General features: G+C 44.6%; 1 protein-coding gene across 3 annotated transcripts in view; it reads right to left on the bottom strand.

Moving 5' to 3' along the window:
• TIMELESS (timeless circadian regulator) overlaps positions 1–13,480 on the bottom strand; it is a 466,894-nt gene that overhangs the window by 121,568 nt on the left and 331,846 nt on the right. For all 3 annotated transcript variants that reach the window (XM_086959580.1, XM_086959589.1, XM_086959597.1), the window contains exons 21-22: positions 1,919–2,001; positions 815–957 (exon numbers count right to left, since the gene is read on the bottom strand). In XM_086959580.1, the coding sequence (XP_086815706.1) occupies positions 815–957; positions 1,919–2,001 (226 nt within the window). The remainder of the gene's footprint in view (positions 1–814; positions 958–1,918; positions 2,002–13,480) is intronic.

Here is a 13,480-nt window from a genome sequence, read left to right as displayed (position 1 = left end):
TCCCATGCAGTTCGTGGCTGCCTACCTGCCCAAACAAGAGATATATCGCGGTAAATGGCTTTGAGCCCCAGGCAATTGAGAATTATGCTCTCCTGGAGGGGAGTCTACTTTCCTTGAATTTGCAGGTTCTGTAGATGGACGTGAGGTCCTCCGACAGGTATGAGGTCTGGAATCACCAGGCTAGAGCTTCTATCATACCTTTGAGAAGTTCGCCAGGCCCTTGAACGATTTTTTTGTTTGAATCTATTGTTTTTATAGCTGTTCCTGTAAGGCTCTCATTTTCAGGCATGTAAGAGGGATCATATTGAACGTTGAGGATATGATGCCCAGAGCTCACTGAACAGACTCATTACAATTTTTATTTTTTTAGTTCAAGAGCAAGTTCTAGAGCCTTTGTTGCTTATCTTGGGATAAAAAGTCTTTGACTCGGACAGTATCTAGTGTTGCGGCCCAGGAACAGTATCTTTTAGGATGGAGGAGTTGGTGATCTTTGATAATTCACAATGAGACCTAGTTTGTGAAACAACTTTAGGAAAGCCTCTTTGGAAATCACAAGAGTTAAATGGTTCTCAAACTATATCACAAGCTCAAAAAAGGTAAGAATTTATTAAACACATTCACATACAAAAGCAAATAAATACAGGTCAATTAAAATGTGAAATGTATCCAGAGTTAATCAGATTCACTCGGAACCCTCATAAGTGTCCCATACAGTTGCATAATCACAACCGCTCATATCTCTGGATAACAGCCAAATATGACTCTGCCCATGTTAAACACAGCTGAGAATAAATAGGATGAAAAGTTGCCATACTATGCCAGAAGATTTGCCCTTCTTCGACCTCTTCTTGTGCAGCTCCTTGCGGTCAGAGACCAGCCCTAAACTTATCAGCTTATCTATAATACGGGCACGGGAGCGCTTGGCAGTCACCATCTTCATTATGTTTCCGAGCACATCTGCAAAGAAAGGAACAGCCGCCACTTATGTGTCTGCCATTTATCACTGGTAGGAGTAACAATGTTCAAACAGCATTCAGCAGTTGGCTCAAAAAGAAACAAAGCTGCTCAAAAAGAAACCAAGCTGCACCCACGCCAAACAGAAAAAAGAGCCACAGCTGGACAAGGCTGAAAGGACGAGTTGCAGCAAAGCCAAACAGAAACAGCACCAGCTTAGGCAGGCAGAATAGAAAACAAAAGAGGCAGATCATTAGATATGCAACCAATCCGAAACAAAAGGAAAGAGCAGTAACCAAGATAGACAGAAACAAGGAAAAGGCCATACTGCAGCAACACAGAGGCCTACAATCAAGACACACAAATAAAGGCACAGCTGAAAGAGACCAGCAGTGCGATAGCTGAACCAAACCAGAAATACTGTAGCTGAACCAAACCAGAAGCTAACTAAAGTAGAAGAACCATAACTGAGACATACAGAAAAGTTCTATTTCTGCACATCTGCAACTACTAACCAAGCATAGAGTTGGCAGGTTTAAAAAATGACCACCCCTGAGTATCACATAGTTAAAACTAGTCTCAACCATAGGAAGTGGCGAGTAAAAAATGGTCCAGTACCTATGTACTACTAGCAACAAAGACAAACAAAATAATCAATTGACTTCAATAAGCAACATAAACATCTATTTATTCTTTTCCCTTAAAATTTCAAATCAATGGGGTCACGAAAAAAAATTGGTAATCTCAGGTTCTAATATCCCTCTGGTTATTTAAGAAACAAAGTATCATGCTATGGAGAAAGGTTCCAACGAGAACTGCACATATATTAGAAGAACACACTTGGTAAGAAAAAAAAGGATTTAGATTTTTTTTTGTTTTGATTAGAGTCGAAACCAAGATCTTAGGAGCCAAGAAGTTTTTTTCAGTCTACATACTACTGCTTTAGCACCAACTGGCAACTAACCGTCCGTCCCTTCATATTCTTCAAATAGCATCTTCAGCTCAGTTTCTTGTTCTTCAGTCCAAACCACAATGCCTGTGCCTTTCCTGTAGAAGACAGTATTTGAAAAGGTGCATTACTCTGCCTTACTGTTCATACTAACCTTTATTCACTACACAAATACGTGAAACGACAAGTAAATAACACAGATGCAGAAATATGGGTAATTCAGGGAGAGCCTATATGAATGAGCACATTTCTTTTATGCAGCTTTATGGCGATCTGTAGGAGTCTTAGACCACTGTTGAAAAAATAAATACTTTATCAATGGAGTGAGAATTAAGTGTCAAGCAGCTCTCTTCCTTGTACATCAAGATACTACCTCCTTCAACCACATGGGATGTTCTGGTCAATCAATCAGTACTTTATTCAGTTACAAACCATCAAAGTACATTAAAAGTAATAGCAGTATCAGATATATCGGAATACATAAGGCAAAAGATGCCATATAAGTACATTTTATACACTTTAATAAAAAGTGAGAAATGACAATAGTTATATTACAAACAACAAATATATTGCAGTAAGTGCAAATGAGTGCACCAACGCATTGATAACCACCAGACTGGGCTATGGAAACTCCCTCTACGCCGGAATCAACAAATCTCTGCTCCGCAAACTGCAGACCATACAGAACACCGCAGCCAGACTTGTTCGCGGCATCCGTCGACATGAACACATCACCCAACACTTGCGACATCGCCACTGGCTCCCCGTCGAGAAGCGTAACCTTCAAGATACTCACCCACGCCTACAAATGCTTCCACAACACCGGACTCCAATTTCTCAACGAAAAAATCTCCTTCCACGCACCCACGAGAAAGGTCAGATCCGCCGACACCCAGCACATCTGCAGAGCAAGAACGGCTAGAAGAGCCTTCTCCTACAGCGCAGCAAAGACCTGGACGAGCTCCCTATCAACATCAGACGTGCCCCCACTCTGAACACCTTCAGGAAGAACCACAGGACATGGCTTTTCGAATGACATGGAGCTGCAACGCCCCTCCCCCCGAAGAGCCTTTGGAGCCTCTCTGGGAGTAGCACGCTTCACAATTCCCTGATTTATTGATAGAAAATGAGTTACTTACCTGTAGTCCGCAGGTATTGATATCTTTCATAGATTCACAAGCTTGAATCATTGCCTGTCCCACAATACTGTAACAAAGCAATGTGAATTACTACAATAGACTATAATGGCAATGAACCATGTTTTATAGCCTTTGTCCTTTTCTAAAAAAGGACCAAAGGTTGAACTTTAGTCAAGCAGGCCCATAGCACCCTCTAGAATACTCCTAAGAGAGGCTGAATCCATCAGATTTTCGAGCACAAGTGGAATAGTTCAGCATTAAATAAAAGGGGGGCCTCTAACTGGAGGAAGGTGGGTTGCATGTGAATCTATGGAAGATACCAATACTGGAGAACTACAGTTACAGGTAATGAACTAATTTTCTTCTCCTGTATTGGATCTTTCACAGATTCACATGCTTAAATCAGAATAGTTAGTGGGAAAGGAAGGTATGAAAAAGGCTCACCTTATTGAAACAGATGTCGCAACACTGCTTGTCCCATAGCTGCATCAGTCTTGTCAGCAGCATCCAAGCAATATTGCCTCTTGAAGGTGTGGGTGCTGGCCCATGTTGCTGCTGGGCAAATGTGTTGGATGGGAACACCAGCAAAGAGCTGTAGAGGTGTAGACAGCTCTGGTGGAGTGGACTTTAACATGGTCTTGCAGTGGTTTCCATGCTTGCCTGTGGCAAAATTGGATGGTGAAAGCAATTCTTCTGGCAATGGTCTGTTTAGAAACTGGGAGACCTTTCCTGAGATTGCCATAAGCAACAAATAACTGATCTGGGTTGAGAGGACGTATCTGGCTTTGGTTCATGGCCAGTGGCGTTGGTATTGGTCTGAGCAGAACGTGAGTAGAACAGAGTAGGAGTTCAGTGAACCAGAACTGCCTGGGCCTCTTGGGAGCAATGAGTAGAACTCGGAAAAACTCTCTTCAGTTTCTTTAGCAACCCTGGGATCAATGGGATCACGGGAAAAGCATAAGCATAGATTCCTGATCATCTACTTGAAAACGCATTCCCCCCATGATCCCTCTTGGGGATGCCAACTTGCAAAGAAATTAGCATCTCTCTTTTGTCACAAACAGATCTAAGTTTGGCTTGCCCCAACAGTGGAAAAGGTTGTCTAAAATGTGTTGGTCTAGCTCCCATTTGTGGCAGGTGCTATTGGTCCTGCTTAGCGAGTCTGCGAGGATACTGGAAATCCCAGGCACAGGTTCCGCTCTGAGCGTTATCGGATGTTGAAAGCCCAATTCTAGTTGTCCTACGCTTGAAAAGATAGCGCTGGTGAGCGTGTTCCTCCTTGCTTGTGGATATAAAACATGCTGGTGGTATTGTCTGTTCAAATGAGCACTGATGACTTTGCTATCTTGGGGAGAAAAGATTTAAATGCTACAACGATGGCATTCAGCTCTAGCAGATTGATATGCATTTTTGTTTTCTCTGGACTCCATTTGTCATTTATTTTTAGGTCTTGGAGGTGAGCAGCCCGACCCTCAAGGTATGCATTAGTACTTATTACGTACTCGGGGAATTTGAGCCAGGTTTGATGTTCGTGTCCACCAGATCATGGCTTTGGCCATTGTTGGAGTTGTATGAAAGACCTCATCGAACGACCCCAGTGCCTGTAGCCATTGCTTGTCCAATTCTTGTTGAAGTGGGCGCATTTGTAGATGGCAATTTGGAATAAGAGGGATGCAAGAAAAAATCATTCAGACAAACGATTTGTAGATACGGACAGCAACAGACTTTTTTGTTGCCTATTTGTGCGCTAGTTCTAGAATCTTTATTTGCCTGTCTTTGGAGGCAAAGGCCTTGTTTGGACAGAGTCCATGGATGTTCCCAAGAAGGTCAGTAGTGTTGTTGGATTTAGATGAGATTTCTGAAAGCTGACTATAAGACCCAGTCTGTTGAACAATAAAAGACATGTTGACTTGGTTCTTGCGGTTTGCTGATTAGTTTGATCAGCCAGTGGCCCAAGTATGGAAATACTTGGACTTCACTCTGCCTGAGATAGGCAGCCACTGGGGCTAAAATCTTGGTGAAAATGGAAGTATGTGTCCTGGAGATCTAGGGCTGTCATGGGATCCTCTTTGTCGAGAAAGCGCAATATATCTTGCAGTGTCACCACGCGGAAAGATTGCTTCTTTAGAAATGTGTTTAATTTCCAAAGTTCTCGGATAGAACGCCAATCTCCTGACCTTTTCATGATAAGGAAATAAACAAGAGTAGAAACCCAATCCGCTCTGTAGTTTTGGAACCAGTTCCATCGTTCCTTTACTTCATCATATTGGATATCTGCTTCAGGAGTTGTTTTAAGTGAGGTGGGGTGGTCCTGTTAGTTGGATTTTTTTTATGAACTCTAGGATGTGCTCCTGAGAGACCACATCAAGCAGCCACCTGTCGGATGTTATACCTGACCACTGGTCGAGATGATTTGAAATTCGACACCCAATATGAGTTGGTAATGCATAGGGGGTAGCCACCACAATGTTGGGGTCACTGCTTCCTGTTGGAATCCATACCTCGGGCAGATCACTGTCCTTTGGCCGAATGTGTATATGCAGCAGTTGGTGGTGGTCTGTACTGTTGCGAATACTGTGGACGGTACTGTGTCTTGCCAGTCTGATATTGTTGTCTGTTGGGTTGGAAACCTACTCTAAAGGAATAAGCATGTCGGCCCATAGCTCCCTGACAGGGCTTCATCCTGAACTTTATCTGTGCCAGTCTTAATGGATGGAAGCACATCATCTCATCTACAGGTTTGCCAAACCGCAATTCGCTGTCAAAAGGCATGTCTTATATTTTACGTTGTATCTCTGTGCGGAAGGAAGTGGATTATAACCATCCTTTTCTGCAGAGCCAGCTGTCTGAACCCTCAGGAAGAGACATCAATGGTGCAGGCAATTATTTCTGCTGATATTCTTTCACCATCTTGTAGAATCTTATGAGCTTTAAGGCTGGCATCTCTGGTAGTAGGTCGATGTAAGTCAAAATATCTGACCACATTTGGCAGTCTTAACAGGTTTCGCTGCTCTAAAAGTTGTGGCCGTCATGGAACAGAATCTCTTAACGATGTTGTCTAATCTACGACCATCTCTGTTCGGAGGAGGGGAAATTGGAGTAGACGGATTCTTAGAGCAACGTTGGGCCATTTGGGTTACTACTGAATCGGGTTTCAAATGGTCAATCAAACAAGTTGGAGAATCCTTTGGCGTCTTGTATTTTTTTCTAATCTAGGGAGGACTGCTGAAACTGTACCTGGATTTTTCATGGCTTTGAGAATTCCTTGCCAAATAAAATCAATAATAGGAATAGCCCAAACAGATTTCTTGGTGGGCTCTTTAAAATCATAGAGTAATGAATTCACTTCTTTAGTGAGAAGTGGATGTACAAACCTTTTGGCCGCTCTTTCCATGACATTATGGAAGGCATCAATATCCTCCAGGGGAGAATCTTCTGATGGACATGCTAAGTGGAAGGAATTGGGATAAGATAGTCAGTTGTCCCACTCATTAGGGACTGAGGCAATGTCTCGTATTTTTCGCTCTTCTATACTTTCCTCAGTAGAAGGAGCATCATCAGTTGGGGGTCGGCCAGGGTAACCACCAATGTTGATAGAGAAGATGCAGGTGTAGTAAGCAATTGCGATGACCGTGGGAGCGGTGTGGGGATTTGCAAAAATGGCATCCGTTTTGGCGTTTGTGGTATAGGAGTGGTGCTCGCAGATGTTAGAAACTTGCGGTAATGATCCTGGAGCATACTTTTTAATTTGCTTACAAGCGACATACGCATTTGAATGGAGGTTTCTTGTTACCCTGTTACCCTTGCACTGAATACTGTTCTTGGTATTGTTCAGAGTGCTCTCCCACAGTATAGTCGAGTTCCTCAGGATACTGCTCATCATCGTAATCAAAGTCCTGCCATTTTACATTAAGTTGAGATGGGCTACAAGCCACTCCAAAGGGGCCTTTATCAGAGTTATCCTCATCTTACAATAGGTGTGGAGGTGGGTAAGGCAATACTTTACTTTGAGAAGTGTGGGCTGGAAGACTTATCCCCAACAGGGATTAACGATAATGGAAGAAATTCAAGTTTTAGAGCAATTTATGTTTTCGATATAGACTAAAGGGTCTGTACTTGTACTTGAGGCTGCACCAGCCTCGCGGGGACAAGCTCCAAGGAGGCTATTTTTACTCAGCTTTGTACTTCTAATTACGGGGGTGGTGTCCCCAGGGCATAGTCCCCAGTAAACCCATGGCTTTGCCCTCTATTGATTCGCTGGAACCCTTGCACCTGAAACTACATTACTTCATGCTGATCGTGGTCCTAAGCACTTTCCAGTAGTGCTACATATAAGCAGATTCCTTAGGCACCTCAACTGCCTTCCCCCTTTATTTTCTTGTGATTGCTGACTTCTCCCGGCCAGTGACATGGAAGAGAAAAGGGATGTCTAGTATGATGGGTACCCGTTTGCTGCCCTCCAATGGGATGAAGATTGTTATGATGCAGTAGACTAATCAATATACAGAGGCGGTGGAAGAAGTCATGACATCGATAGAGCAGCGCTTGACGCAGCAAATTGGGCTTAAATGTGTGAAAATGTCAAAAGTCAAGGGGCCACACTGTCCCTGATCCACTACCACCAGACCACCCTGGAGATACTGATCCAGTCCCGGCCAAACGTCCCCATGAAACAGGGGTTCACCACAATGCCTCTGCACACCTAAGGCAGGCATTTCTGCCTCAAAACCAGCCTCCTCCTATGCCTGAGGATTCCCTGCATCTGCCCAAAGGGTCAACTGACCTGGAATCCCCCCCTCTCCTAGATGACGACGCCTATAGGGCCACGGATAATGCTGCAGGCCCTTACTGGCCTTTGCCCCCCCCCCCCCCCCACTTGCCCCTGGCCCTAGTGTGCCAAACAAAACAGGTCTGACTTGCTTGACCTAAAAAACTCCATCCCAGAATGACCACCTTCATTTTTTTATGATTTTTATTTTTTATTATTTTTATTGACTTTTTATGCAAACAAAAAAGAAAAACAAAACAGTGTACTATCCATTCAGCACAACCGACCAATATACCAGTTGTGTGCAGCTAGGAACAGTACCAAGCACCTAGTTAAAACTAGAACAAAGAAATAACGGGCTACAGATGAAGCAGTACATCCGAGTCACATGTCTGATCGTGTGTCATTTCACATCTTACATGAGGTACACAATTGCAGGAGAATTTAGACAGGTCACAGGCCCCACCCAGCACCTCCCAAAACAGATGTGCCATATTACCATGTTGATTCATGTCAGCTTCTCATACGGGACCACATCAACCTTCCCACCTTCTTAGCTAAATTCATTAAAGAGCCCACAAAGGGGATTGATAGATCCTGGCGGGCGTGCGATGATAAACTCCTGGATGCCCTTGGTCAATATGGCAGAGTATACCAAGGTTTCAGGATCCCTCATCTGCCCGGAGGCTCTCTCAGATGGGCACAGCATACAATTGCCTTCATGGGAAACAATATTAGTTTGCTCTCCATGTAGCAGAGACGGTCCTTTCTAATAAAAGAGGACCTGAACCTTGGTGACCTGGCGGAGTCCGAAAAGGGGGCAGTGGCGCAAGGGGGACTATTTGGTGAGCCCTTTATAGAGAAGCTTGGAAAGTTTGCTAATAAGTTCACGTCACTAGACAAAGCCCAGTCCTCAATAAAAAGGGGGTTTCTCCTCCCGGGTTGTCCATGGGGCCAGCTGAATCTGGCCAGTCCTACTCCCAGTATTCTCCTACATACAGGGCAACGATAAAGGTACAGCCAATCCCAAGATCAAGCCCGTTTTGGAAACTTCTATATAACCCGCGGCTGGCGCCTCCAGAGGAAGAGGACATTAGGAATTCAACGCCGGCTTCACTTGTGTGAGTGTTCACTTATCTTCCCTCGTAAAAGTAGGGGGACATCTGGAAATGTTTTCAAAGTTTGGAGGACAATCACAAGCGATGCGTGGGTCCTGCAGACGTGTCAACGGTTCGATATAGAATTCTACGGGTCCCGCGTCAAGTTACATATCCCAGACCACTTTAGAACTCACGTCAAGAGATGGATTTGATGGAAGCAGTGGTTACCTCTCTGCTCGCAAAAAGAGCTATTTGCCCTGCTACCCCTATGGATTCATATGCAATCTTTTCTTTGTAGACGGTGATAAAAGTACACAAGTTCAAAGAGTGGCTGGTGTACCTCCACTTCAAAATGGAGGGGATCCACCTCTTTCGTCAGGTCTTACGCCCCGCAGACGGGATGGTCCGCCTGGACCTGAAGGATGTACATTTGTCCATACCAGTCTGACCGCCCACTGGAGGTTCCTCCAATGTATCTGCCGGCAAGAGACGTTTCAGTTTTCAACCCTGCGTTTGGACTCTTCTGTGCACCTTGGTGCTTACTGAAGATTCTAAAACTGGTTTTGCAACACTTATGGGTGCAGGGAATATGACTCTGTGTATCTTGACAACATGTTTCTCCTGTCACAAGACCCACCGCAGCTGTTGGCCCAACTCCAGCTAGCAGTCAATCTGCTCCAAAGCCCCAGCTTTGTTATAAACGAAAGGAAATTGCTTCTGACTTCCGCTCAAAAAGTGTTTTTTCTGGGTTTTGGCATATACTCTTCAGAGGCTACCCTGAGTCTGCCCTCTCAGAAGGTTCAACACAAGCTGCAGAGAATTTTAGCTCGACAAAGAGTCCTTGCGTCAGCGTGCCCACCAAGTGGGTCTCTTATTGTCCCCCTTCCAGACATATTTCCAGGAACCCTGCACTACCTGGCCCTTCAGCAATTAAAAGCAGCACACCTGTTAAAAAATTCACTGATTAGCAGCTGGTCACGCCCTCAGGGGACACGCGAGAGGGGATACTTTGGTGGCTTTCCCACATGGAAGCATGGAACGGGAGAGTGAATTTTGGGTGGGCTTCAGTTCTCATTATAGAGTCCGATGCCAGCAGGTCAGGCTGGGGCGCCCAGTGTGGCGAGTTTTCCACTGGCAGGTTGCGGTCTCCTCAAGAACAGATATTACACATCAGCTGTTTGGAGCTACTAGCCAGGTCCTTTGCAGTCCGTAGTTGAACCTGGGACAAGAGTCAGTCGTGTGCCCTACTAACGATGGACAAAATTGCGGCTGTCAGGTACATAAATCACCTGGGAAGCACTTGATCCAAGGTACTCTCGGACCTAGTGACCATTTTTTTGTAATTCTGCCTAGACCATCAGATCTCGGTGACGGCAGAATATCTTCCCGGTTAGGAGAACTGGGTAGCGGATTGGCAGTCCCATCACTTCAGGAACACCAGCCTTGGGAAGCTTCATCTGGATGTCTTGACCAGCCCGCAGACCAAGTGGGGCCTGTTTTTCATGGACCTCTTCACCTCAAATTGGATCACCAACTTCCAAAAGTTCTTCAGTTGGAGGACGGATCCCCTGGCGATGGCCACAGATGCATTCCTACAGAATTAGAACACGAGACAAGGTATGCATTTCCCCCGTTCACAATGATTACACAGGCATCAGCTCAGATCAGACGTCAGCGGGCAGAAGTAGTGTTGGTCATCCCGATTTGGAGATCTCAAGTGTGGTTTCTGGTTCTTCTGGAATTTCCTTGGGATTTTCCATACCCTCTCCCCTATTTCCAACTCTCCATCCCGCACCAGATGGTGCTTGAATATTCCCTCTGCCCGATGGCGAGGTGGATTAGAGGGGAAGATGGTCGCTCTCTGGACTTTCGACACAGGCTGAGGACCTCTTGTCGAAGGCCTGGTCTGCTGGCATCATCAAGCGATAGCGGGATGCTTGGACAAGATGGTGTGTTTAGTGTGTGCGATGGGGTTATGATCCCGTGGGCGCAGATGTAGTTCAGGTTCTGAATTTTCGGACTAGCCTAGCCCAGAAGGGATGGCATACCCCTCCATCAATTCATTCCATTCAGCCATCTCGGTGGGGAATATACCTGTTAAAGGTTCCCCTGTGGGAGAACATCTGTTCGAGTCTCGCCTACTATGGCCAATAGATTATCACTGGCCCCAGGGGCTAGATAATCCGCTCTTTGGCTTGCTAATAATGTGCTTAATCTCGCCATCGCAGCCTAATAGGTTCCTGTCAAGCAAGGACCTCTTGGCGATACTAGCAAAGCTGCTCTGCATGGTATCATGCAGGCGGGTGTCAGACTTCCGGGTTTGGACACTACTGGATGGACCTTCTCCCTCTCAAGAGTGTCTTTTACGCTCAGTAGGCATTCAAAAATCAATACTAGGGTCATAGAATATCCGGCTTTTCTAGACTTTCCCAAGTTGTGTGTTCAATGCCTGAAGGTCTATGAGGATATGTCACCGGAATTGAAGCCTCCGGGTGAGGGGCAACTTTTAATCGCCCTCAGGAAGCAGCATAATTCAGTGCCCTTCTCGACCATAGCCCGCTGGGTGTGTTAGGTAATGCAGGAGGCTGGAGTGGATCTAAACATCTTTGGTGCACATTCCACTCCAGGAGCGATGGCCTCTAAGGCATTCATTTAGGTGCCCACTTGGAAGATATTATTAATGTGGCTGATTGGTCCTTGGATTCTACCTTTAAGAGGTTTTATTTTAAGCTAGTGTTCGATACAGTTCATTTGAATGGAAATAAGCTATAAACTAGCATAATCCTCGGCTCCGGGCCTGACATAGAATGAAAAATGTCCTAGCTATCGTAAAGGAAAGTTTCAATTCTATTATGGACACAGAGGCAAGGAATATCCAACCTGCGGATTGCTCACCCGGAGACCCTCCCGTTGAGGAGTAAGTAACTAAGTTATGCTTTACTCACATGATGATTGTGAATTCCTACTCATTCAGTAAATGTATATGGTATTTTCTGCTTTGGGCAGCAGTCTATATGGGTTTGTATTGTTAATTCAATTTCTTCTTCAAGGAACGGAGACTGGGAAGAGGGCTCATGAGAAAAGGGCCATAGAGTGACTTGCATGACGAAAGAGACACTAATGACAGACTTGAAGGACTACGATGGGACTTCAACCTCCGGATTGGCCAGTTGAGGACACATTGGACTGCAATGTCCGTTGTTTCTTTTTATCAATTCCCAGTGTTTCATGGGAAAAGGGGTTGCTGGAGATACAATTAAATGGCTGCTGTATTACAAGTGAAGAAAGGGTAAGCATAATCTTCGCCTCCTAGTCCCTAATAGAATTGAAACTTTCCTTTACAACAGTTAGAAATATTTTCATTTCCAGACATTGTTTGTGCACTATAAAGTTTTAGCAGTAAAACTACATGTCTGTGCGAATGTAGAAGTCATTTCAATGGAAAGTGTGCTGTTTGTAAATGACAGTGCCTTACCACACCATGCTTTGGTAACAAATTTGCAACAGTGTGTTCTAAAATGCACAATCGGGTATATAGCACACCTTTACTACTCTCCTGCTGAATGGGCGCTGCTCATTTGCTACACTTTTTTGTGCGAGACTTGAATTGTTCACAATCCCTATGAATTCAGTAACGTAACATTGATGGCAGCACCCCCACTCTCAAAATGTTTCCAGCAAAACGGAGTGAGGCAGCACAGCATTGGCAAAATTGTTGGCTCTTAGAAGCAAAAAGCCTTGCAACACTGGCCTCTACCTTTTCAATATAAGGAAAGTTTTTGGACTGTGAAGAAAGGCACACCACAATGCTTTATGTAACTTGCCTCTAACATAATACAGGTGTTATGGGGCCGTAAGAACAAAACGTGGGATGTTTTCCTACATCATCCTAGGCAACACCAAGCAGAATTTTAAGCTACTATGAAAGAGTGATGGACTTTCACATAGCAGCCCCAAGGCTTACTGACACTGGAGCTTCAAATATGAATTGGGGAAGGGTGAGTTGGGCTAGCGTAGGTTTGGCTCAGCTCCCTTATGGTCTATCTGAAAGGGTTAGATCACCTCCTAGGGCTAAATTTGTTTTTTTTGCATATGCAACAGACTTGCACATTCCAAAATATAATGCAAATATGAGGGGCCTCTGTTAACTGCAGATCTTGCCATGAAAGTCTGATTGCCACTTGACTCAGAAAGGTTGACTTCTTCCACTGCCCATAGCAAAACCCTTCCCAGTAGCAATTCAAGACAAACTGAAGAGCAAGGAACCCATTGGAACCCATTTGGTTCCCATTCAAGAAAACTTCTGGAACAAATCATGAAATAGAGGGCCTTTCAATCAAGGCAACAGGAGAACTTTGACAGATGAATTAGTGATACAGTGCTTCCGGTCCCACTACCCACATTTTTAGATTCTTATCAAACAAAATAACAAGTCTGATACAAAATCCACAAATTTCACTGAAAAAACTTTCATAATGTGGCGTTTCGGTTACATTAAGCAGAAACTATTTTAATTACCCAGTTGTGGTAACCAACAAAATCGTAATGCTACCCCAATACAATGGTCACC

This window comes from Lissotriton vulgaris, chromosome 1_1 (assembly GCF_964263255.1).
Source record: "Lissotriton vulgaris chromosome 1_1, aLisVul1.2, whole genome shotgun sequence".
Lineage (NCBI taxonomy): Eukaryota > Metazoa > Chordata > Amphibia > Caudata > Salamandridae > Lissotriton > Lissotriton vulgaris.
Note: the sequence above shows the minus strand (reverse complement) of the source record. Positions and strands in the feature narration are given on the sequence as shown.